Source organism: Geotrypetes seraphini, chromosome 2 (assembly GCF_902459505.1).
Source record: "Geotrypetes seraphini chromosome 2, aGeoSer1.1, whole genome shotgun sequence".
In the NCBI taxonomy this organism is placed as follows: domain Eukaryota; kingdom Metazoa; phylum Chordata; class Amphibia; order Gymnophiona; family Dermophiidae; genus Geotrypetes; species Geotrypetes seraphini.
This window is the reverse complement of record NC_047085.1, coordinates 105,557,182-105,581,975: the sequence shown is the minus strand read 5'-3', so window position 1 is coordinate 105,581,975 and position 24,794 is coordinate 105,557,182. Positions and strand designations below refer to the sequence as shown.

General features: G+C 42.3%; 1 protein-coding gene across 6 annotated transcripts in view; it reads left to right on the top strand.

Moving 5' to 3' along the window:
• TRIM55 (tripartite motif containing 55) overlaps positions 1-24,794 on the top strand; it is a 96,296-nt gene that overhangs the window by 23,427 nt on the left and 48,075 nt on the right. For all 6 annotated transcript variants that reach the window (XM_033933798.1, XM_033933794.1, XM_033933799.1 and 3 more), the window contains exons 5-7: positions 18,054-18,287; positions 20,409-20,431; positions 20,706-20,830. In XM_033933798.1, the coding sequence (XP_033789689.1) occupies positions 18,054-18,287; positions 20,409-20,431; positions 20,706-20,830 (382 nt within the window). The remainder of the gene's footprint in view (positions 1-18,053; positions 18,288-20,408; positions 20,432-20,705; positions 20,831-24,794) is intronic.

The following is a 24,794-nucleotide window of genomic DNA, read 5'->3' as shown; positions in this document are numbered from 1 at the left end:
ATCATTGGGGGTGGACCGCGGAAGAAGGAAAGCATGGAGGAGACTGCAAGCAGCGTTTCAGAATCGCTGCCATGGTCAGTTTGTCAACGGGACGGGGAAAGTGAGGACGATGTCGGATTGGCGCCAAAAGAAAGGGAAAGGCATGATGACCCACAGGGTCCCCCCCCTCCTGAGCCATGGGGCCCAGGAGAGTTGCCCTGTTTGTCTCTCCTAACGCCCATCCTGCCTGCAGTAAAGGCAGGCTGTTTTGCCGCTGCTGCAGCATTGGTCAGGGTGGCGGTGGGGAAGTACTGCTCAGGTGTGCAGTAGTCCAGAACTGCTGTGGGGGGATATGAAAAGAGGTGTGCAGCCATGCACTTTAGAGGGAACATTGATATGTATATTCTAGAAGATAAGAGGAAAAGGATGATGTGGTAGAGTCATTCGTATACCTCCAAGGTATAAATAATGCACAAAAAGCAAGCATTTTCCTTTGGAAAGGGAATTCTAGATCAATAGGAGAAAAGGTGCTAGACTCAAGAATAATGTAAAGTAATATTGTTCCACAGATAGACTGATGGTTATTCATGAAATTGCTTCTCAGTGGGATTAGTGCAAGCAAAGTAACAACTTAACTTTTAAAAAGTGGTGGGATACACAAGGATGAAGCTTGGATGCAGGCAAAGTGAGTGTAAAACCTAAGAACAGGAATGGACGGACTGAAGAGGCCTTCCAATACTAAGTTGCCATTAGGGTTTTTTTTTTAAATGTTTCTGTGTTGTCCCTTTATCATTCTCTGTTTTTCTCTATGACTAATCCAATTCGACTTACATCATCATATAGAATCAGTCTTATCATGAGTGTGCGATCACATAAATCAAAATCTTCTTAGTATAGAAAAAGAATTATTAACAGGGTATGTTTATCACAGAAAGCTCTGAATAGAGGTAGAATTGCTTGTTGTTCTGTCAGTCATATTCAGTTGAGTCACTCCTTGTGTATTATTCATGCCTCTCCTGCCTTGTACAAGTTATACTGCTACTATCATGATCTCTCTCTATATTGCTCTTTTTCTTTCCTTCCCCCTTGCTCTCTCATCTCTCCTAAATGTCTTTCCCACCACTTGCTCTCTCCTCCCACTCTTTTTTGTCTCTTCTTACCTCTATTTTTCTTCTGCCTTATCCATATTACACTATTAACACTTGTTCCTGGTAACTAAGATTGTATAAAATGGGAACTATGGTAAAATAACAGAGTTAATAGCGAAAGTTAATGTTGTAGAGCACATAATTAACTCTTCCCATAGTGTGGTACCCCTCAGCATGCATGGGCCACAGGCATCAGGAAACAAGAAGCCTTTCTTTCCTGTACTGCTGCACCTATGAGCCCCCATCACCTCAGGGCTGGAATTTTTTGGCCTTTTACCATGCCAGCACCATACCAAGGGCTGCGTGGGCAGTATGGTCACACAGGGTGAAATTATGGCGGGGCACAAAAATTGTTCCCAGCTAGGGAAAACCCAAACGTGTCCTTTTTTAGAGGACTGTCTGGGTGCCTTGAGTGATTTCCAAAATCTGGCAGTTTGTCCAGGTTTTGGAGGCATCTGGAGGCCGTCTACAAATACGCAGATGTCGACACAATGACAAAATACATGCATGAGCATGCGTGTAACAACATCATGTCAATATCCACGCCTGCGCGGAGGCCCTCCAGACCTCGGGGCAGGACACAGGAGGTTCGGATGGAGTCGGGGCTGGGATGGAATGGGGCGGAGCTGGAGGTGGAATGAGGCGGAACAGGGTGGGGCCTAGTGTCCTCTTTTTTCAAGAGGAAATCTGGCAACCCTATTCCCATCCCACTGTCTCCTTATTAGTGGTGGCAAAGCAGGCAGGATAGAGAGCGCTAGAGGGCCCATTGCACACGGTGTAACTATAGCTCAAGACGTTTCTGTACCATGGGTGCGATCTAAATTATTTTACATTTCTCACATTATAAGTAAAATAATTCATATAGGTTACAGCTGTAGATTGTAAGAGTCAGGAATGCAACACGAATTACTGAGCCCTCAATAGCTCTGTTGTAGCACCTTATATAGTAGTTGCTGACTTGCTGTCTTATCTACAACTCTATTATTGTCTCAGGCTTGTGCTTTATCACCAGTGTTCTTTGAGGTATTCTAAATTATGTGTATGTCAAGTGTGTTAAGGTTGAAACCAGCCCTTGGGGATTTGGTTTTCAGTACATTAGTTCACAGAATTAATTATCTCCATGGAAATTACCCTGTTTCCCCGAAAATATGACCTATCCTAAAAATAAGCCTTAGCATGATTTTTAAAGATGCTCTTAATATAAGCCCTACCCCAAAAATAAGCCCTAGTTAGGATCGACCCCTGAAGCCCCCCACAAATCTCCCTGACTCCATCCCTGACACTAGTGCTGCCTGATTTGCTGAAAAAAATCAAACTTGTCAATTCAGCAACCCCCACCCCTGCTGCTTTAGGAGGCCTCAGAGCGGAGGTATACCAGTCTCACGGTGGGAGGGTCGGTGGAGTTCTGCTGCACAAGGGGATGGGTGAGAGGGAAGAAATGATGCTGCACATGGGAGGGGGGGAGCGAAAGGAAAGAGGACGAATTGGGGTAGAGGAAAGGAAGGGAGAGATGATTGTTTGTACATGAAAAAATAAGACATCCCTGAAAATAAGCCCGGCCTAGAGTGTTTTTTGGACTCAAAATTAATATAAGACACTGTCTTATTTTCGGGGAAACACGGTAGTAGACTATTTTGTGTAGAAGAAAGTGATGATTTCATAAAGAATTATACTCAACGGCAAGATAAACATGCTCCTCTCCCTGTTGCCTTTTTCTGATGCCTTTTTCTTTGTTTATATAATTGATGGTTTGAAAAGCGGGGTAGCGTTGGTAAGAAGCGCCTGGGGCGGTGGTGCTCCTCTCCCGCCCTCATCTTCACCCCCTCCTGCCGTGCGCCCCTTCCCTTTCCTCGTACCTCTTTAACGTTCCCAACGTGAGCAGCAACCTCAACCTGTCAGCGTCGGCTCTTCCTCTGATGTCACTTCCTAGACGCAGGTCCAGCTGCTCGCGAATGTTAAAGAGGTACGGGGGAAGGGAAGGGCGCACGCACATGGTAGGGGGGGGGCGGCAGGGAAGGAGTGAAGGGGCATAGAGAAGGATGGATGCTGCGCTCCCACCAAGACGGCGCCCAGGTCAGACCGCCCCCTTCCCCTTTCTATGCCACTGGGTTTGGGTATGATGGAAATAGCATGGCTTTGGAATTATTCTGCATTGCTGCATTTGGTGTGGCATAATCCTTGTAACACTAGAGGACTGTAGAATTTTTCTGTTAAGATTTTCCTTCTTGTTTCAATGATTCGATTGCCCTTATCTTTTTACTGGAGTCTCTCAATTTATCAACAGTTTTCCTGTTTTAAAAAGGACTTGACAACACTGCTACCGGCTAGGAACACAGCCAAGGAGTAACTTGAGTGTTCCAGAACATTAGTGGGGAGGCGGCATTACTTCCTCAATGACCCTAAGCTGCCTTTTTCTGTCATGCTCTGGGTCAGTGCTCACTTACCTTTCCACTCCCCTAGTTACTGGTGGGAAGTTGAGTACTGCTTCGTAAAAGTACCAATATAGTATACTTCCGCTATGCCCATAGCATAAAATACAGTTACATATAAAAACCAAACAGACGACACTACTAATAAATTTTACCATACATAAATCAATCGCACAATAAAATCAGTTGTTATAAAACATCTGCTGAAAGGCATCGACTCCTTCCTTAGGAAAAAATCATCTCACTATATTTCAGGAAGGGAGAACTAAGAGCAGGCCAAGTTTAGAATCAACATCAGTCATCTGATACAAAGGCCTGTCAAAAAAATTAGCATTTTACATGGTTCTCAAGGAGTTCAAAGGATAAGGTGCTCAACAATGTCTGGGCAGCTACCAAAATAAAGCCCTGTAGTTGGCTCAGTGAAGAAAGGTAGATTAGGTGAAGGGGCAGACATAAGAACATAAGAATAGCCTTACTGGGTCAGGCCAATGCTCAATCTAGCCCAGTTTCCCATCTTCATAGTGGTCAATTCAGGTCACAAATACCTGGCAAAAACCCAAATAGTAGAGGCATTCCATGCTGCCAATCCAGGGCAAGAAGTGGCTTCCCCATAGCTGTCTCAATAGCAGACTATGGACTTTTCCTCCAGGAACTTGTCCAAACCTTTTTTAAAACCAGCTACGTTAACCAGCAATGCATTCCAGAGCTTAACTATTTTCTGCGTGAAAAAATATTTCCTCCTATTGGTTTTCAAAATATCTCCCTATAACTTCATCAAGTGTCCCCCTAATCTTTGTAATTTTTGATGGACTAAAAAATCAACAAGTCTTTTCTCACAATATCTTGACAGAAGAGGTAAAATAGCTTTCCAAAACTTTCTAGTAGCTGGAGCCACATCTTTTACTGCCATGCCTTGAAAACCAGCCTGATAGTTTTGAAATGCAGGGGATATTTAATGTGTGCTTGTACTGTATATACTGTATGTGTACCAATATATCAATTACTTACTGTTTTTTTTTTCCTCTACCTCTAATGGGAGATTATTCCTTGCATCTATAAGCCTTTCTCAAAGTTACCTTGAAAGTCAAAGGGGCAGAAACAGAACTACCAAAGAGCGAATCTGGCTAAAAAGCCAGGGGCTAACTGCTGCTAGACTGACAAAGTTTAATTTATGAAAAGCAAATACAGAAGTAGTGGTGCTGGGACATAATTGTGATACACACTACATATATTTCTAGCAGTGTTACCACACCACCTCCCAGTCTCTGTCTTCAAGCTTTTCCTCATGAGGCTGGGCAGCTGATAAAGCACTTAAGCTCTTTTCCTCAGACTACAATCCAGTGGTAGCCTGAGATGAAATGTTTAAGCGCTTTATTGGCTGTCCTGCTGTATGGGAGAGAGTTTGAAGGCTGGGATCAGGAGGTAGTGCAGTACACTTCTGGAGCTTAATGCAGTGTGTACTGTAGTCACCTCTCCCATTTTCCAGACTCCCAGTTATAAAATCTATTTTACATTGCTCATGGAAAGGGGAATGGAGTTAGTGATGGGGGTTAGTAATGTTTCCTAAACTCTCCACTACACTTTCTCTTAGACACTTCACTTCCACTGCATCTGCTCCCCCCACCCCCAACCTCACTGCTGATCTCAGATACCTCTTCTCCACTGCATCCCTTACACCCTCCCTGCAGACCTATCTCAGACACTTCCTCTGCAAACTACCTCAGAAACTTCTCAGTCCAAGCTTCTCTCCCCCCCACTACCCTCCCCCCCCCCCCGTTCACCCAATATTCCTATCCTTGGTTCCTCCCTTAGACACACATGGGCACCCATGGGATCACTGCCTCATCCACCCTACATTGACATACCTCACTATATACAATCCCACATATCCACCACCACCTTGCCTCTGATATATACAAACCCCTACCTAACATCTCACCACAGCATACACCTACTGTATATTGTCTTTGATACCCCTCTATATGTATACATGGCATAAGTGCACATGAGTCAGGTCTCTTTCATTTGAATGGAAGCTCTAAATTGAGATGGCATAGGATGAAGTTAAGATGTAATAGGCTCAAGAGTAATCTAAGAAAATACATTTTTACAGAAAGGGTGGTAGATGCATGGAACTGTCTCCCAGAAGAAGTGGTGGAGACAGAGACTGTGTCTGTATTGAAGAAGGCATGGGAGAGGCACATGGGATCTCATAGAGACAGAGGAAGAGATAATGGCTACAGCGGATGGGCAGACTAGATGGGCCATTTGGCCTTTATCTGCCATCATGTTTCTAAGTTCTAGAACCCTGGTCCCAGACACACTTCTACTCCTGATATCCAGGTACACACAGTCTATCCCAGATACCCTCAATTTTCACCTATACCCTCATCCTCCACTCCCTGACTGGAGCTTTGAAGGGGATTCCCCTACTCCCCCCATTTTAGGGAAGATGGTATTATAGCAGCCCATCTTAATTCAATACCCAGGGCCCATTAATTACTCAGAAGTAATATTAGAAAATAATTTTTTTACAGAAAGACTGATGGACGCATGGAACAGCCTTCCAGTGAAGGTTGAAGAGCCAGAAACAGTAAAAGACTATATAAAGGCATGGGGTATGATCCCAAGCTATAAAAGCAATGCCAGGGATCGAGGTCTAAGGTGCACCTAGCCAGCTGGATTTTCAGGATTACCGTAATGAATATGCAGGAGATACATCTGTTCTCCAAGATACCACGGTTACTAACCCCCTCTTTTACGAAACTGCGATAGAAGTTTCTAGCGGTGGGAGCCACGCTAAATGGCCCGCGCTGCTCCCAACGCTCATAGGAACTCAATGAGCATCGGGAGCAGCGCAGCTATTGCAGTTTCGTAAAAGGAGGCCTAAATTTTTCTTGAATATGTTGATGTAGGGGTCTGAAAGTTAATTGAGGTGAGGTATAAAACTGATAGTTTGCTTAGGGCACCCAATACACTCACATCCTTACGTCATCGACAAGCTTAGTGATAGCACTTCTAGGGGGAATTGTTTCAGATAATTTTATGTACAAAATAAATACAGCTTCTTTTCTAGGTTTCAGCATCACCACTGGTGCAACACACGGGCCTGAGTTACTATCAAGGCACACTTTTGTAGACAACAGCCAACTTTAAAGCTGCACCTAAGAATAGAAAATGAGTTCAGTATGCAAGGCTTTCTGCTTGCCTCACAGGACTAAGAGCAATTTTAGCATTCAAGTCACAAGATTCGCCCCCTTGAGCAGATGCCTTTTATAATTTAGATGAAGCAATATCAACAGTGACATGCATCAGCATTCAGGAATTGGCAAACACAGGTCACTAAACGAGTGGAGAAGTAAACACAAAGCTAGAAATTTGAACCTGCACATGTAACCCCTACCATCCTGGAGGTCCCTTCTGCCTTTTATTTTTGCAATACAGTGCTCCCCTGAGATTCGCGGGGGTTCCGTTCCAGGAATCCCTGCGAATCTCGAAAAACTGCAAATATGGTTTTTCATGGGGGAGCCTGAGGAGAGCAGCCGGAGCGCTGCGAGTGCAGGAAATCACTCGCGGTTCGCTCCGACCACCTCTTCCTGCACGAAGTCAGGACTTATTCAATCAGGAGCTGCATGTCAAAGTGAACCACGAGTGATTTCCTGCACTTGCAGCGCTCCAGCTGCTCTCTCCTGCGCTGAAAAACCTGCACCACGGCGGAATCTACCTCAGGCTGTGCAAACCTGCCAAAAGCAGGACTCAAGTTCTAAAGTATAGACATAGCTGTAGCAGATCGGAAAGAGTTTTCTAGGATCACATTGAATGGTCCAGGACCGAAGCCTGGAAAGTGTAAAAATCAAATGGAGCTCTTTCAGAACATCATCCTTAGAGGTAGACAGAACCTGCTGAAAATGTAAAGAAGATTCAGTACCTCCAAGTCCGGACACTCAGGGCAGCTGAGGAGACCAGTCTCAGCCGGATCCAAATACAGTGACAGAAGAAACATAAAATCTACATGGAAACAACTGCAATTAAGGTTTGGCATGTCCAGACAAGAGAACTCCTGAAAAGGAAGCTTCGCCACAGACGCCATAGACTGAAAAAGTTCCGATGCGCCTGCCGGCTGCATCAAATGAGTAGGGTCCGAGGATATGCTATTCAGAGAAGCCGAATAAAATCCAGTGAAAAGGCCCAATCCGCAACCATGGCAGAGCTCTCTTGAGGTACATGTGTTGCATCAAGAATCCCCAGACTCGTAACACAGGCAAACTGCGCCAGATTCCAGAACGACTGCTGGGCGAGATTTTCTTCAGATGGGATGGACCCAGGCTGGTTCCCCAGCCCAAGAGGATATGGAGGAACCTCTATCCCCCTGCCCCAGCATGCTATGGCACGCGGGACGCAATCGCTGATCCAGCGCAATCAATGTCCACATTCATTTAAGAGGCTGGGGAGTCCATCCCAATCACTTTTGAGTAAAATTGAGTGGTTTTTGAAGCAGAAATCAAAGTTAGAAAAAAGATCATTTTTTAAATCCAAGATGGCCACCATCACGAATTTGCACCAAAAGTGGCAAAAATAAATAAAAAATAGCAATCTAGGGTCTGGAACCTACCCACAGAAACTGTGAAAAACGAAGTTTAAATTGATCCACAAGCCACCCCCAAAGTTCCCATAGGAAATAATGGAGGTACTCAAATTCTCTGTAGTGCCTTTGTCTGTCAGTGGTTTTAATGCAACTGAGTGGAGAAAAAGGACTTTCTGCCTCAGAAACAGCTCTAAATGCACAGGAATGAAGATCTTCGGACTTTAAGCTGGCCAGAGATAGACTACACCATCCGCCTTCACGGATCCTCTGCCACGTGGTCGGGGGGCAGGAAAGGTAGCCTGCGCCTTGAAACCCAGGTGGATTTCTGTCCAGATGCACACAGCCTACACTAGAAATATGTGACAGTCACTAGCCAGCAGACTTCCACAGGAAAAAACCCCTGGCACTTGAAGAGGGTAGCACACAACAGGCTGGCTACACAGATCCACCAGAGTTTCTCTGTGAAGCTGCGGTCCAGTTCTGCAGGACTGCATCCTTGTCTCTGACAGTGGACCACTGGGGAGGGGTCTCAAGGCATTGAAGCCACCAAAAAATAGACTTTAAGCGAAAAAAAAAAGAAACAGAAGCAGAGCAACAGCAAAAGACTTCTGCTCGGACTGCTTGCAGAAATTGAAACGAAGGTTGTTTGCTGACTCTCAGCCTAGGGGGGGGGGGGTGGAGCATGGGGTTGGGATTGAACACCTAGCATATGGAATCCAGAAGGGACATAACAGAATGGATATTATGAAAGAATTACCCCCATTGCAAAATCGTGAAAATGGTTTTTAGCGCAGGCCGGCGCACTGAATGTTCTGCGCTAGGAACTCTGAGTGTCAGAAGCAGCACAGAGCATTCAGCGCACCAGCCTGCGCTACAAAATGCTTCCGTGGTTTTGTAAATAGGGGGGAGGGTAAGTTTGGACAGAGGCAGTAAATTGAAGAAAGCTGAAAGAAAAAAGGAGGACAGTAAATTGACAAATGGACAGGAAATCCTGGCAAGATGTGGAAAGCAGAACCCAGAGACTAGGATCAATACAATTTAAAAAGTAAATGGCCAGACAATTTTATTATTAGTTTAGGATAAAGTAGTGTGGTAGCTGTGTTATAAAGCATTAATAAATAAAAATAGAAAATGGACATCTTCTAAAGGTGTTATCTTTTTTATTGGATTAATTATAATACCTTTTTAACTAACTTTCATAGACTAAGACCTCCTTCCTCAGGTCAGGACAGTATATACCATAAAATCGGTATATTGTCCTGACCTGAGGAAGGAGGTTTTGGATTCTAAATGCTAATTGAAAAGAATAATTAGTCCAATAAAATGATGATATATTTTCCATTTTTTTTGTTTATTTGCATTTGTTAATTTGTAATGTAGTGGTTGGAATATGTCAGTTTTTAAAATTTCCATCTGCTATCTCTTTCTCTGGTGTTGCACCTTATGAAGAGTCCGGCTTCTTGGGGTTTCATTTAATTTTTGTTTTTATTTAGTGGTTACTTATTCTATAATGGGCAAGGGTCTGTGTTCTGTGTGTGTGTGAAAGAAATGTAGGTTTTTGTTAGCACTGACAGCACGATTGATCTGTTATAATCTGGTTTGTTTAGTTTTCCCATAGATTTATTGTTCTAGTGCTCACTGTAGTGTTTGTAGTAAAGGTTCACAATCCTTTATCTGAAATGCTCAGGGCCAGAGACTTTTTGGATTTTGAATTTTTGGGGGTTTTGGAATGAGGTGTCCACAATGGCCACAGTGATTCATATTTGTTGCCTGCTGTGGCCCCATAGACTTCTTTCTCTCTGCTGCTTCCTGCCTTTGCTAATATCACTTCCTGTTTCCTCCTGGCTGGATGAGACAGAGAGAAGTCTACAGGCTGCAGCAGGCAATGAATATGAATTGCTGCAGCTATTGGCAACACCTCAGAGGCCAGTACGAGAAAGTGAACAATTGAACTAATATCAGCATAGAATGAATTCTTTAAGATGACTTTGGACAGATGTCACGTTGATGCTAAAAGTGAGGGGGTTTTTGGTACAAATTAGTAATGTATCAGTGTTACAAAAAAAAGTTTTGTTTTGGAGTTTTTCGGTTTTTAGAATTTCAAATAATGGCTCATGAACCTGTACCGTCTTTTAGGTACAGTAGGTGCTTGTTGTGTGACTTGTGCAAGTTACTGCTATTATAGTATGTTGGAATTGCTCTGTAGGTCCTGAGTAATATTTGTAGTGGTTTGTATTACTTTACGCTATGCCTAGTATTGGATTTCAAATTTGGATTTAGACCACACCTTTCTCAATAATAGTTCAAGGCAAGTTACATTCAAGTACAGTAGGTAGTGTACTTGAATACTATTCTGTTCAATATGTTTGTGTCCCTGAAGGGATTACAATTTAAGTTTTGTATCTGAGGCAATGGGGAGTTAAATAACTTGTCCAAGATCTCAAAGAACATCAGTGGGAGTTGAACCCTGACTTCCGCTGCTACTCTAAACACATTTGGCAACTCATCAGCCAACTAAAGGCCAACAGAGCCGAAGCCTAGTGGCCATTTGGCAACCTATATAAAATATTGATAGGTAAATTATTTTATGGTTGACAGTAATCTCAATTTCTGTTACAGTACTGCTGAACATTACTATTCACATAGCCAATAGGAAAAGGCTGAACTGAGGGGCTGGGGCTGACTGAGAGCCAAGTGTTAAAGTATCTGCATATATTTGTACAATACTGTAAATACTATTCTGTTCAATATGTTGCCTAGAAACATGATGGCAAATAAAAGCCAAATGGCCCATCTAGTCGTCCCATCCACAGTATCTACTATCTCTAAGGATAGTAATGGAAATTTGTTCCTTGCCATTTTTTAATCATTTTAGCTTATTTTACATTATTCTAGACTATTTATATTTTGTTCCCCCTCCTTTTGGTTTGGTCCCTCTTCCCCTCTCTTTCTCTTTATACAAATTGTATTTCGGCGCTTCTTTATCTTGTATCGGTAAGTTTATGTTTGTCAGTGCATTTGATTGTTTGTAGCATTGTTTGTAATTTGTTTTTAATGTATGTTCTTATTATACTTTGATTTTATATTATGTAAAACTGCTTTGAATTTTAATAAGGCAGTATATCAAATTTTTAAATAAACCTGAAACCTCTTCCTCTCCATAAGAGATCCCATGTGCCTGTCTCATGCTGTCTTGAATTTAGACAGATGCTGATAATGCTGGTGAACATTTAAAGAGGTACATGGTGGGCGAAGAGGATGTCTACCCCCCCCCCCCCACACACACACACACACCCTTACTATGCCACTGCTGCCTTGACCTCTCTGAAAAAAGCAGAATATAAATGATAGTTAATTTAAATTTTCTCTGCAAGCATTGTGCTTTGTGTAGTTTAATTTTGTGTTTACCATTATGTATTGTTAATAAGATTATATTGTGTGTATATGAAGAATGAATGACATTACATTATAAGGGTGTTATAGTGAGATGTACACCTGGCACACTGTATATGACGTTCACAGCAGTGCCCTCTAAGGTGCCCCACTGCTCTGTTGGCATGTCTGTGTGGCCAATCCATTACAAAGCTGGCCCCTCCCACTTCCAAATGGTCTGGATTTGGACATTTTGAACTTGGACACTTTGGTGTTCAAAAATAGCCAAGGTTAGGTGTCCTAAGGTTAGACGTCCTGACGGCCAAGGTATCTAACTAGGTGATTTCTGGAAAAAATTTGGATGTCTAGTAGTTTCAAAAATGGACGTTTCCTTGCCCCGACTTTTGGATGTCTTGCAGGAAACGTCCAAAGTTGGACTTAGACGCACTATTGAAAATGCCCTTCTTTGTGTTTAACCTCACAAGATACGCGACCTGATATTCCTGGAGAGCACTGTAAAGGGGCCCTTTAAAAATCAGATCTCAGAATCCTCACCATTGCTCTGACACTATTTCCCCTCATCCCCCTGATACCACATCCACAGAATACCCCCTCTCTTCTTTCAGCAATTCCTCCCAGCAGTACTTGCCAAAGGTTTCCCTGGTATTTAGTGGGATAGCAGGAGCAATCTCCAGTTGCTCCTGTCCCATCCATCACCTAGGTTAAAAATTTGCTGGACAACTCCTAGTGGCAGTTTCATGGTATTACTACTTGAATCAAGTTGCTAAATACAGTCCCACAGTGTGTAAACTATGTGGTAAAATGTTTTATTTTGCTACAGCTCAAAAACTACCCTCCACATCATTCAAAGCTCTGAATCATATTTTTCAACAAAGAATATAAATATTGTGTTTTCTCATTAATGAATAATTTCTAAATCATGAACTTGGGTAATTAATGCCCTATGTTTGTAACCTAGGGTAGGAATATCTAAGCTATGATTTGCATAATGCTAGTATTTTTTTCAAAAGTCATATTTGGAACACTATTAATAGCAATATAAGAAATTAAATTGTGCTTAATGAGCAAATATATAGTACTCTAACTATGTGTTTCAAACAGGACTGATGCCATAGTATCACACCTTATTGTAAAGTCCATGTAATTTAATTTTGCTTGTATTATGATTAGAAATGTCAAGATTTGTAATGATGACTTGATAAAGGATGTGACTAGGCAACTACCATCTTTCATTATGAATCACAGAATTCTAAGGAGGTAGTATGTGACATGAGAACTCTAGAGAAAAGAGGCTGCATTTCCAAATGACTCTGAGAAATTAATCAATTACAGACCGTAATGGAGTTTTACTGAAGTTCTGTCCATACGCTTTATTATCTTTGGGTTTATTTTGTTCTCAATATTTGTCACTTTAACCTTGCTCAGAATAGCTCATGTTCTCTGAAACTTAGAGCTCCTTTTATCAAGGCGCGCTACGGGGGTTAGCGCATCGGACATTTCATCACACGCTAACCCCCGCGGCTAGTCTAAAAACTAATGCCTCATCAATGGAGGCGTTAGCGACTAGCGCGGCAGGTGGTTGAACGTGCGGTATTCCGCGCATTAACCGCCTACCGCACCTTGATAAAAGGAGCCCTTAGAGGCTGACAAAAGAAAAATCTCTTTAGGAAAGGGTTGATTTCCAAGTTAACCTACTATTGTTTTATTTGCAACTAGGAGACTTTGCTGTAGGCTGGATCTCTCTGGATATATATGCTCAATTGCTAAACTATAAAATACTATATATTACTGATTGGCACATACAGTTAAACTGTGCTGTATACCGCCTTGGATGAATCTCTTCATAAAGATGATTAATAATTCCCAATAAATAAATAAAATACAGAATGTAGTACGCTGATCAGTGGCGTAGTAAGGGTAGAAGGTGCCCATGGCGGTGGCGCCCACTCTCCTGCGCCATCCTCTCCTTACCCCCACTCCTTCCGTGTCCCCCATTCCACACTTGTGCTCTCCCTTTTCCCCATACCTCTTAATCTTCACCAGCGCGAGTGGCTTCTGCAAGCGTTCTCCGTACGTCAGCGTTGGATTCCCTCTGATGTCATTTCCTGGCCCCGTGACCCGGAAGTGATTCAGAGGAGAACCAGGCTGGCTCACACTACCAAAAATAATACGGAGGTACGGTTGGGGGGGAGTGATGGTGTAAGGGTAGCCCCACCGACTCGATGCCTAGGGCGATCCGCACCCTCTGCACTACACCACTGGCACTAATCATAATAAAGGCTTTGTACTTATTACAGCACTAATGCATGCAGAGCAATTTTATCACAGTGTTCCTGATAGCAGCCTATTCTATCATGGAATGTAGGCACCTAAGTACTTTCCTATATAGAATATGAACTGAAGAGGTAAACACATGGCCTGGAATTTAGGTACAAGCATTTATGCATCTATGAACTCCCAGCCTTCAGTTATACATGTAGACCAGGGGTGTCAAACTCAGGCCCGTGGGCCAAATTTGGCCCGCAGGGTAATTAGATGTGGCCTGCGATTTGGCACTTTATTCCTTCCCTCCCTCCATCCTGGCTTCCCAGTCTCACATTAAAGCAACCTGCAGAGGATTGTTGGTTGGCTGTAACGATCCTAGCAGGCTGCCGTAGCCTCAGCAGCACATTCCCTCTGCCGCGGTCCCATACGTCAGAGGAGGGGTGGGACCGCGGCACAGGGAACGTGCTGCGGAGGCCAATGGCAGCTTGTTAGGGTTGCTGCAGGCTGCTTTAATGTAACACCGGGAAGCCGAGATGGAGGGAGGGAAGGAACAGAAGGCCAAATCTCGGGCCAAAAGGAAAGATGCCAGACCTCCGGGGGAAAGAAGGGAAATGGAAGGGGAGGACATAGAAGGAAGATAGATGATTAGCACGGAGAAAAAAGGAAGAAGGAGACCCTGGCAAGCGAGTTATTAGAAGACAACCAGAGTCTAGGCCCAACATGATTTGAATAATGACCAAACAAAAGGTAGAAAAAATAATTTTATTTTCTGTTTTGTGATTACAATATGTCAGATTTGAAATGTGTATCCTACCAGATCTGGTATTAGACAGCAAGCGTGAACTAAGACCTAAAAGAGAGAGGAAAAGTCTTTTTTATTTATTTTGTTTACATCACAGAGCTGGTGTGGGGTTGGAGAGATTGTAACCCTATACTTCTACTAAGACTAAGGGGTCCTTTTATTAAGGTGCGTATTTAGTGTGTGCTAAATCGGTTAGCGTACCTTAATAAATTTGGCCCACGACTTAGCCTATGTTTTAGATTTTGGCCCTTTATGTGATTGAGTTTGACACCCCTGATCTACACCACACTCTATTCCCCCAATAATTTTAATTTTCTTAATTTTATCTCCCCCTCCATCCTCTCTCTATTTTTTTTTTATCTTTCTCTTCCTGCATAGGCATAATTTGATGTTTTTTGGTGGCAGGTAATTTAATTGCTCTTAGCCTGTTCTACTCCCTAAATCTTTTTAACCTGTTCTGCCTCTCATTTTTCCTTTCCTCATTTTCTATTTCTCTCTGCTCTCCAGCAAAGTACAATGCACTTTTCCTTAGCTAGTTGCCATTCCATGCATTTTTCAACTCACCCATCCCTTTATTGATTCCCCCTACTCACTCTCCTCTACAGGTGAGACTTCCTTTGTAGATTTAACTCATAGAAACATGACAGCAGATAAAGGCCAAACGGCACATCCAGTCTGCCCATCCACAGTAACCATTATCTCTTTCTCTCTCCGAGAGATTCCACGTGCCTATCCCAGGCCCTTTTGAATTCCCTTCAGACACAGTCTTTGTCTCCATCACCTCTTCTGGGAGACTGTTCCACACATCTCTCACCCTTTCTGTAAAAAAAGTATTTCCTCAGATTACTCCGGAGCTTATCATTTCTTAACTTCATCCTATGCCCTCTCATTGCAGAGTTTCCTTTCAAATGAAAGAGACTCGACTCATGCGCATTTACATTACGTAGGTATTTAAACGTCTCTATCATATCTTCCCTCTCCTGCCTTTCCTCCAAAGTATACAGATTGAGATCTTTAAGTCTGTCCCCATACGCCTTATGATGAAACCACATACCATTTTAGTAGCTTTTCTCTGGACAGGCTTAATGCTTGAGTACCTGATTGTAAAACTGCTTAGATAACCTTGATAGGCGGTATATAAAAACCTAATAAACTTGAAACTTGAAACATCATTTCTTTGCTCTGCTCTTCCTGGATCCAGACACATTCCTGATTTTTGAGACTGGTTCCTCATTCCCCTTTGTACTGTAATACTTATCCTGGCACTCACAGATTCCAGACATTGGCCATCCTTCTGCCAACAGTCTACATCAGATACTTTGCCACATGCTCACCCTGAGCTTTGGAAGCCCAGCAAGGATCCTAGCTTGAAACTTCATAAATTATATGCTAAATGGGAGAACATGTTCTAGCAGACAAAGGCATAGGAGCATTCCATCATACTAAGCCTCTGTGTTCCGGGCTGCCTCCTCTTCCCACATAGGCAGGACGCTGCAGAAAGAACACTTCCAGGGCAGAATGACGACGGGAGACTGGCTTTGCATCGGCTGCCTGAAGATTTTAAATTTCAGCGGTGGGGAGGTGGTAGGTGGGAAGTTGGGACTCAAGGAGGTTCCTGGAGAGTGTAGTGTCAAGCGCACAGTCACCGCGGGCAGCATAAAAAGGCCAGGCAGGCCAGATTTGGCCCGTGGTCCTTGTGTTTGACACATGTGGTGTAGATGGACTGAGGGAAAAGAGGGACTGGATGGAGAAAAGTGCTATAAATGGCTTGAATGGAGGGAGGGAGAGAAAGAGAGAGAGAGAGAGAGAGAGAATGTATGATGATGCTGACAAGCTGGGAGGGGAATAAGAGAGTGGCTGGACCCTAGCTTTTGATTTATGGATATGCGGACTATAAATTTTTAAATAAATGAAACATTCCCTGCCATGGAAAATTGTTCATGAGAAGTCTTTTGAATTTCAAATAGCAAAACTTTGGAATATGCTCTCATTAGAAATTAGAGTTTCCATAAACAGTTGAAATCATATTTGTTCTTAAAATGTTTTGTTATGAAACGGTGATAATTTTGTTTGCGCTATAATTTATTACTTTTGGAGTTCTGGACTGTTGTCCTTTTCTTCTTTTTGTTACCCCTTTCCCATCCTAAATTTAGGCATAGAAGCACGCTATAAGTATTCATCATCATAATCTTCACACATTAATCTGTTTTAATGGGCCTGTGCTAATGGCAAAATTAGCATGTGAAAAAAATAACAATTTATCAAAAAGTATACAAGCTGAATATCCAAAAAACTCAAAAAAATAACCAACAAATATTCAGAATAAAGCTGCTAATAGTGGAAGGAAACAGGCTGAAAGGCAAGTAACTAACATGGAGAAAAAGACCTCAGTGTTTCAAGGAAACAACCAAGAAACTATATGTTCAGTTATAAACTGCCATACAAAACACATCCCAGGTCAAAAAACTCCATGGAAAAGATTCATAAAAATACATTTTAAAATACACAAGTTAAACTGCAAAAAAACAGCAAAAAACTGTAAAAACTTGCACTTATCTTGCATTCATCTCCCACAAGCAGTGGAAATAAATATCCGTTGCTCCAATACGGAACCAGACACACTTTTCAAAGAATGAACTCAGTATTCCCGACAGGCCCTGTTTCGCCAAGTGGCTGCGTCAGGGGAATATCTTTAGAAAGAGAGCAACTGCTTCAAAAAAATCTTCCGCGGGAAAATGGGAAAATTAGCATGTGACCATTAATTTTAAAAAATGGCCTTAGAACATGGGAAAGACCCACAAAGGATACGCTAAGGCCACCTTTTACTGCTGTTTGGTAAAAAGGCCTCTAAATAATCCTACAAAATATTACAGATGGGTTGGGTTTTTTTTTTAGACAAGGTCTAAATTCAACCTTGAGATCAGTGACAGTGGCAGTGCAAACTGATGACAAACAGTAGTTATGCAAGGTATTCCAGATCCTGATCTGAGTCCCTGGGTTAGGAGGATGGATTGAGACATCCGGGTTTTACTTCCACTGCTTTCAATGGAAGCAAAATCCGGATGTCTCAATCTGTCCTCCTTACTTTCAATTTAAGTAAAACCCAGATGTCTCAATCCATCCTCCTTTTTCAAGTGCCATCTGATAACACTTCCTGAAAGTCAGTGCTCTGAGCCCTTTGAGGGACTAGAGTACAGACATTACAGTCTAGTGACAGCTACTAGTCAATGACTTTGCAGACTGAGCTGCCAGAAAGAGACCTCTAGTTATACTAAATAGGTTGGATTTAAGGAACCTTAGTGTTCATTGATAGAATTTATATCACAGTGTCAAGATTTGGGAAGATAAAACAAAAAGTGGGAAAACATGTATTTTAACATTAATCCATTCATTTTAATCTGGGAATATTTATAAGTCACATAACTTTAATGTGAAGCATTTTGGCTCCACAGGAAAACTGCAGAAGACAGAAAGAGCAACTATGTGAGAAGTTTGATTTCTTATATTCCATCCTGGAAGAAAGAAAAAAAGAGATGACTCAGGTTATCACCAGAAACCAGGAAGAGAAGTTGGAACACGTTCGCTTGTTGATGAAAAAATATGGTGATCACTCGGAGGCAATATCAAAGCTAGTTGAGTCAGGAATCCAGTTTATGGAGGAGCCAGAAATGGCAGTGTTTTTACAGGTATATTTCAATTTCCATGAGTATGACATGCATAACTACAAGTGTGCAATTATAGAATTGCCTTTTCAGACTCTTAAGCCTTCTGCAGAAAAAAAAAAAAATTCCTACTGTACTGGAATTCATTCGAGGTGAAAGTTGCTATATTATCTCCATTTAAGAACATAAGACATGCCTCTGCTGGGTCAGACCAGAGGTCCATTGTGCCCAGCAGTCTGCTCGTGCGGTGGCCCAACAGGTCCAGGACCTGTGTAGTAGTCCTCTATCTATCCCTCTCTATCCCCTTTTCCTTCAGAAAATTGTCCAATCCCATCTTGAACCCTAATACCGTATCATGCCCTCTGGAAGCTTATTCCAGGTGTCCACCACCCGCTGGGTGAAGAAAACATCCTAGCACTAGTTTTAAATCTGTCCCCTTTCAGCTTTTCCGAATGCCCTCTCGTTCTTGTAGTTTTCGAAAGTTTGAAGAATCTGTCCCTCTCCACTTTCTCTATGCCCTTCATGATCTTGTAAGTCTCTATCATATCCCCTCTAATTCTCCTCTTCTCCAGGGAAAAGAGCCCCAGTTTCTCCAGTCTCTCAGTGTATGAAAGGTTTTCCATACCTTTTATCAAACGTGTCGCTCTCCTCTGAACCCTCTCGAGTATCGCTATATCCTTCTTAAGGTACGGTGACCAATATTGGACGCAGTACTCTAGATGCGGACGCACCATCGCCCAATGCAATGGCAGGATAACTTCTTTCATTCTGATTGTAATACCCTTCTTGACTATACCTAGCATTCTATTCGCTCTCTTAGCGGCTGCCGCGCACTGTGCTGACGGCTTCATTGTCTTGTCCACTATTACCCCCAAGTCCCTTTCTTGGGTATTCTCAGTCAATAACATCCCTCCCATCATATAGCTGTATCTCGGGTTTCTGCTTACCACATGCAATACTTTACATTTCTCTACATTGAACTTCATCTGCCATTTCATTGCCCACTCCCCTAGCTTGTTCAGGTCCGTTTGTAATTCTTCGCAGTCCTCTTTAGTCCGAGCAGAACTAAATAGTTTGGTGTCGTCTGCAAATTTTATTATTTCGCACTTCGTCCCTGTTTCTATATCATTTATAAATATATTGAATAGCAGCGGTCTGAGCACCGACCCCTGCGGAACACCACTCATGACCCTCCTCCAATCTGAGTAGTAGTCCTTCACTCCTACCCTCTGCTTCCTCCCCACCAATCAATTTCTGATCCATCTGTGTTCGTCTCCTTCCACACCATAGTTCTTCAGTTTCTGAAGTAGGCGTTCATGGGGTACCTTGTCAAAGGCTTTTTGGAAATCTAAATATACGATGTCTATGGGGTCTCCTTTGTCCATCCATTTGTTAATTCCTTTGAAGTGCAGTAAGTTCGTTAGGCACGATTTCCCCTTGCAGGAGCCATGTTGGCTTGTGATTAGAAGATTATTTCTTTCAAAATGCTCATCGATGCTGTCTTTTATCAGCACTTCCGCCATTTTCCCCGGAACCGAGGTCAGACTCACCGGTCTATAGTTCCCCGGGTCACCTCTTGATCCATTTTTAAAGATGGCCGTAGCATTGACTATCTTCCAATCCTCCGGGATCAAGGATTTTTTTTATGTGCGCTTTATTGGTGCAGTGGTTAAAGCTACAGCCTCAGCACCCTGAGGTTGTGGGTTCAAACCCACGCTGCTCCTTGTGACCCTGGGCAAGTCACTTAATCCCCCCATTGCCCCAGGTACATTAGAGAGATCATGAGCCCACTGGGACAGAGAGGGAAAAATGCTTGAGCACTTGAATAAATTCATATAAAATGTTCAGAGCTCCTCTAGGAGAGCAGTATAGAAAGTTAAATAAATAAAAAAACTTCCTGCTACACATGCACTGCATCAGAAGATCCTTTTATAAAATAAAACCAGAACTGTACACATCCTGACATTCTATCTAAATTGGGGTCTTATATAAACTAGAGACTGTGATAATAATAAGCATGTAGATTTACCCTTTAGAATGCAAAGGCTTTATTACTAGTGGCAAAACTTTGATTACAACTTTGACAAAGTTAAATTGTGTTATTTATGCAGCAGTTTAGATGACCTTTTCTGTTTATTTTTACAGAATGCCAAAGACCTATCGCAAAAGTAAGTGCGTGTTCAATATTTATTTATTTATTTCTGACTTCCTATACCGCTTTTAACTGACAGGGCAGGACAAGGCAGTTCACAGTCCAATAAAAAACACAAATGGAAAGGAACTAAAAATAATTTCTAGGAAAGCTTTTCACAGCTCTTGTTCTAAAACAATTTTCGATGTTTGGCTAACTCGTTCTGAGCTCTTTGGGGACAATGGGATAGAAAACGAATCAAATAAATAAATTATTTGGAACATTGAACTCAACTTCTGATCTCTTTATAGAATTACAGATGCATCGCAAGTATATCAGATGGAAAAACTTGAACCAGAGTATGACAATATGAACCATTTTACAGTTGATCTCAATAGAGAAGAAAGAATATTAAAAGAAATTGACTTTTACAGAGGTATGTTCTCTCTTCTATCAAAATTGCTTCTATAAACCCCACACGACCATGTGAAATTTGCATAACAATACTGTAGAAGGAGATGCACAGCACAAAAGGAAGTGGGAGCGGACAATGAACACTACACTGAAGTTCACTGAAGTAAGACCAACTTGTTTATTTCAGAAAAGGACACAAGTAGAAGCTGTAGACTTGACACAGCACTATGTTTCGGCGTCTGAGGAATGCCTGCATCAGGGGTCACTCGGTCCAACTAACATGACAGAGTAACCAAAATCACTGAAAAGCTTCCTTAGCTTCCATAGCTTTTCAGTGATTTTGGTTACTCTGTCATGTTAGTTGGACCGAGTGGCCCCTGATGCAGGCGTTCCTCAGACGTCGCCGAAACACAGTGCTGTGTCGGGTCCACAGCTTCTGCTTGTGTCTTTTTCTGAAATAAACAAGTTGGTCTTACATCAGTGATCATAGAAACATAGAAATAGACGGCAGATAAGGGCCACGGCCCATCCAGTCTGACCCTCCCCTGCCTTTACCCTGTGAATAGATCCCACGTGTCGATCCCATTTGGCCTTAAAATCAGGAACGCTGCTGGCCTCAATCACCTGACGTGGAAGACCATTCCAGCGATCAACCACCCTTTCAGTGAAAAAGAATTTCCTGGTGTCCCCGCGCAGTTTCCCGCCTCTGATTTTCCACGGATGCCCTCTTGTTGCCGTGGGACCTATGAAAAAGAAGATATCCTCCTCCGCTTCGATGCAGCCCGTGAGATACTTGAACGTCTTGATCATGTCTCCCCTCTCTCTGCGCTCCTCAAGCGAGTATAGCTGTAATTTATCTAACCGTTCTTCGTACGGGAGATCCTTCAGTCCTGAGACCATCCGGGTGGCCATTCTCTGGACCGATTCCAGCCTCAGCACATCCTTACGGTAATGCGGCCTCCAAAATTGCACACAGTATTCCAGGTGGGGCCTCACCATGGATCTATACAAAGGCATAATGACCTCAGGCTTACGGCTGACGAAACCCCTACGTATGCAACCTATTGTCTTGCCTTGGATGAAGCTTGCTCCACTTGATTGGCAGTCTTCATGTTCTCACTGACGATCACCCCTAAGTCTCGTTCTGCTTCAGTTCTTGTTAGGATCTCGCCATTAAGGGTGTAAGTCTTGCATGGATTTTGGCTACCCAGGTGCATAACTTTGCATTTTTTGGCATTGAAGCTGAGCTGCCATGTCTTAGACCAGTTCACCAGTAAGAGTGAGCTTCAATGGAGTGTTCATTGTTCGTTCCCACTTCCTTTTGTGCTGTTTTATACCCGAGAGTTCTCTGTCCTGTTGGACTTTTTAGTGTTGACTTGTGAAGGAGATGCGCAAACATGTAACTACATTGTTTTAAGAGACCTAATCCAAAGCAAAAACCCAAGTCCTAAACATAGCTCTGTATATGTATATCACAACTTTAATCCAAAAATGCATGCATCTGCTGCACTAATACATAGCATTTAGTCAGAAAGTAAAGATACAAATATAGGCCCCCTTTTATCGAGCTGCATTAGGATTTTTGAATGCAGGTTGCTGCGGTTAAAGCTCCGGCGCTCAAATAAATTCTATGAGCATTGGAGCTTTTGCCATAGAGACCCATGATAAAAAAAACCTAATGCAGCTTGACAAAAGGGGGCCATAGGGTTCATTGTTGCTTGATGAGATACAGCCACAGTTGAGATTTGAAATGCATATCAACCATCGTAAGGAAGGTCATTGGAGTCATTCAAGAATAAATTTTCTACACCTTAGTGGGATATAAGGGACCATAAATCATGAAACTGTGCAAATAAATAATCTATTTTCTCTCAGTGTGGATTCTGAGCCATTTAATAATATGCTCATAACTTGCATAGACTTACCTACACTATGTCACAAGGATCTTCAGCACTTCAGGGGGTAGTTTCAGAGTCTGTCTCCCTTGGTATAGGGAATAGGACTGGCCATTAGCCCTTCAGTGCCTAGGACAAGGCCTTGACTAAAAAAAAGGATCAGAGATATATCACTTTTCAGCAGTCCCTGTTCGCTGAAGCTTAGTCCTTTGGTGAAGTTCTTACCAAAGTCTCTTCACCAGTGTGTACTACTCCTTCTTGGAAAGAAGACAACACCTTTGTTATTGTGTAAACATGATACCATATCTGGCACAGACAAGCATGTAAACACAATACTTTAATTCCTGGGATATGCAAATTAGCTCAGAGTTTCTTCCATAGACTTCTGTCTCCTATGCAAATTAGCTTCCACTCTTTGGATACACTGGCAAATTTTCTGAGAGTTTCTCTTGCCAGCTTTCCTCAAAATAAGCTTCAACAAAATCCAGACTAACTTTTTCTAAATAGCTATTAGGAGCTCAGTCCAATATCCTCCTTGCCCTGGATAGGACAAAAATCAACATAATTTAACAATCCTATCACCTCTCCACGGATGTTAATCTCAGTTCAAAGAAAACTTTAAAAATCTACTATTTAAGCAATTAAAGCTAAGTACCTGGTCTTTTTCTAACCATTTTTAACTTGAGCATAAGAATAGCCTTACTGGGTCAGAGCAAAGGTCCATCTAGTTCAGTATCCTGCCTTCACAGTGCCCAATCCAGGTCACAAGTACCTGGCAAAAACCCAAATAGTAGCAACATTCCATGCTACTGATCCAGGGCAAGCAGTGGCTTCCCCCATATCTATCTCAATAACTCACTATGGACTTTTCTTCAAGGAACCTTTCTTAAAACCAGCTACGTTAACCGCTCTTACCACAACCTCTGGCAATATGTTCCGGAGCTTAACTATTCTCTGAGTGAAAAAATATTTCCAAAAGTATTTCCCTGTAACTTCATCAAGTGTCCCTTAATCTTTGTAATTTTTGATGGAGTGAAAAATCGATCCACTTGTACCCATTCTACTCCACTCAGGATTTTGTAGACTTCAATCATATTTCTCCTCAACCATCTCTTTTCCAAGCTGAAGAGCCCTAACCTTTTTAGTCTTTCTTCATATGAGAGGAGTTCCATCTCCTTTATCATCTTGGTTGCTCTTCTTTGAACCTTTTCTAGTGCCGCTATATCTTTCTTGAGATAAGAAGACCAGAATTGAACACAATACTCCATGTGAGGTCACACCATGGAGCAATACAAAGGCATTATAACATTCTTAGTATTGTTAACCATCCCTTTTTTTAATAATTCCTAGCATCCTGTTTGCTTTTGGCTACCACCAGTCATTGCGCAGAAGGTTTCATCGAATTGTCTACAATGATACCCAGATCCTTTTCTTTGGCGCTAATCCTTCCACGGTGGACCCTAGCATCCTGTAACTGTGATTTGGTTTATTTTTCTCAATGTGCATCAGTTTGCATGTCCACATTAAATTTCATCTGCCACTTGGATGCCCAGTCTTCTGATTTCCTAAGGTCTGCCTGCAATTTTTCACAATCTGCATGCGTTTAAAAACTTTGAACAGTTTAGTGTCATCTGCAAATTAATCACCTCGCTCGTAGTTCCAATAGATGCTAAAGAAGGAGAAATTAGGTTCTTATCTGCTAATTTTCTTTCTTTTAGGGCAAGATTCTCAAAACTTTAATGCAGTCGCTGAACTGTTTTCCGGCGTTTTAGCCTGCACGCATTTTAGCGGCGGATTATCAAAACGGATTATCTCTGTCTTTAGCGAGGTTTCTCTGCAGTCTCCGACAATGGCATGCAAATGTGCTCTTTAATATTGAAATGAGCTCTCCGGTGGATTCTTAAAAATCGCCGAGGCATTTTCGAAGAGCAGCATCGGCTTTTAGCGACAAAAAGCAGTAACTGGTCCGGGGATGTTGTTACAGTGCCAGCACTTGTGTTTTTACTGTGGCTAATGGAAGAAAATGTGTATCTATATATTTTATAAGTGGAAGGTAGTAAAATCATGCTTCTTTTGAGTTTATAGGAGAGA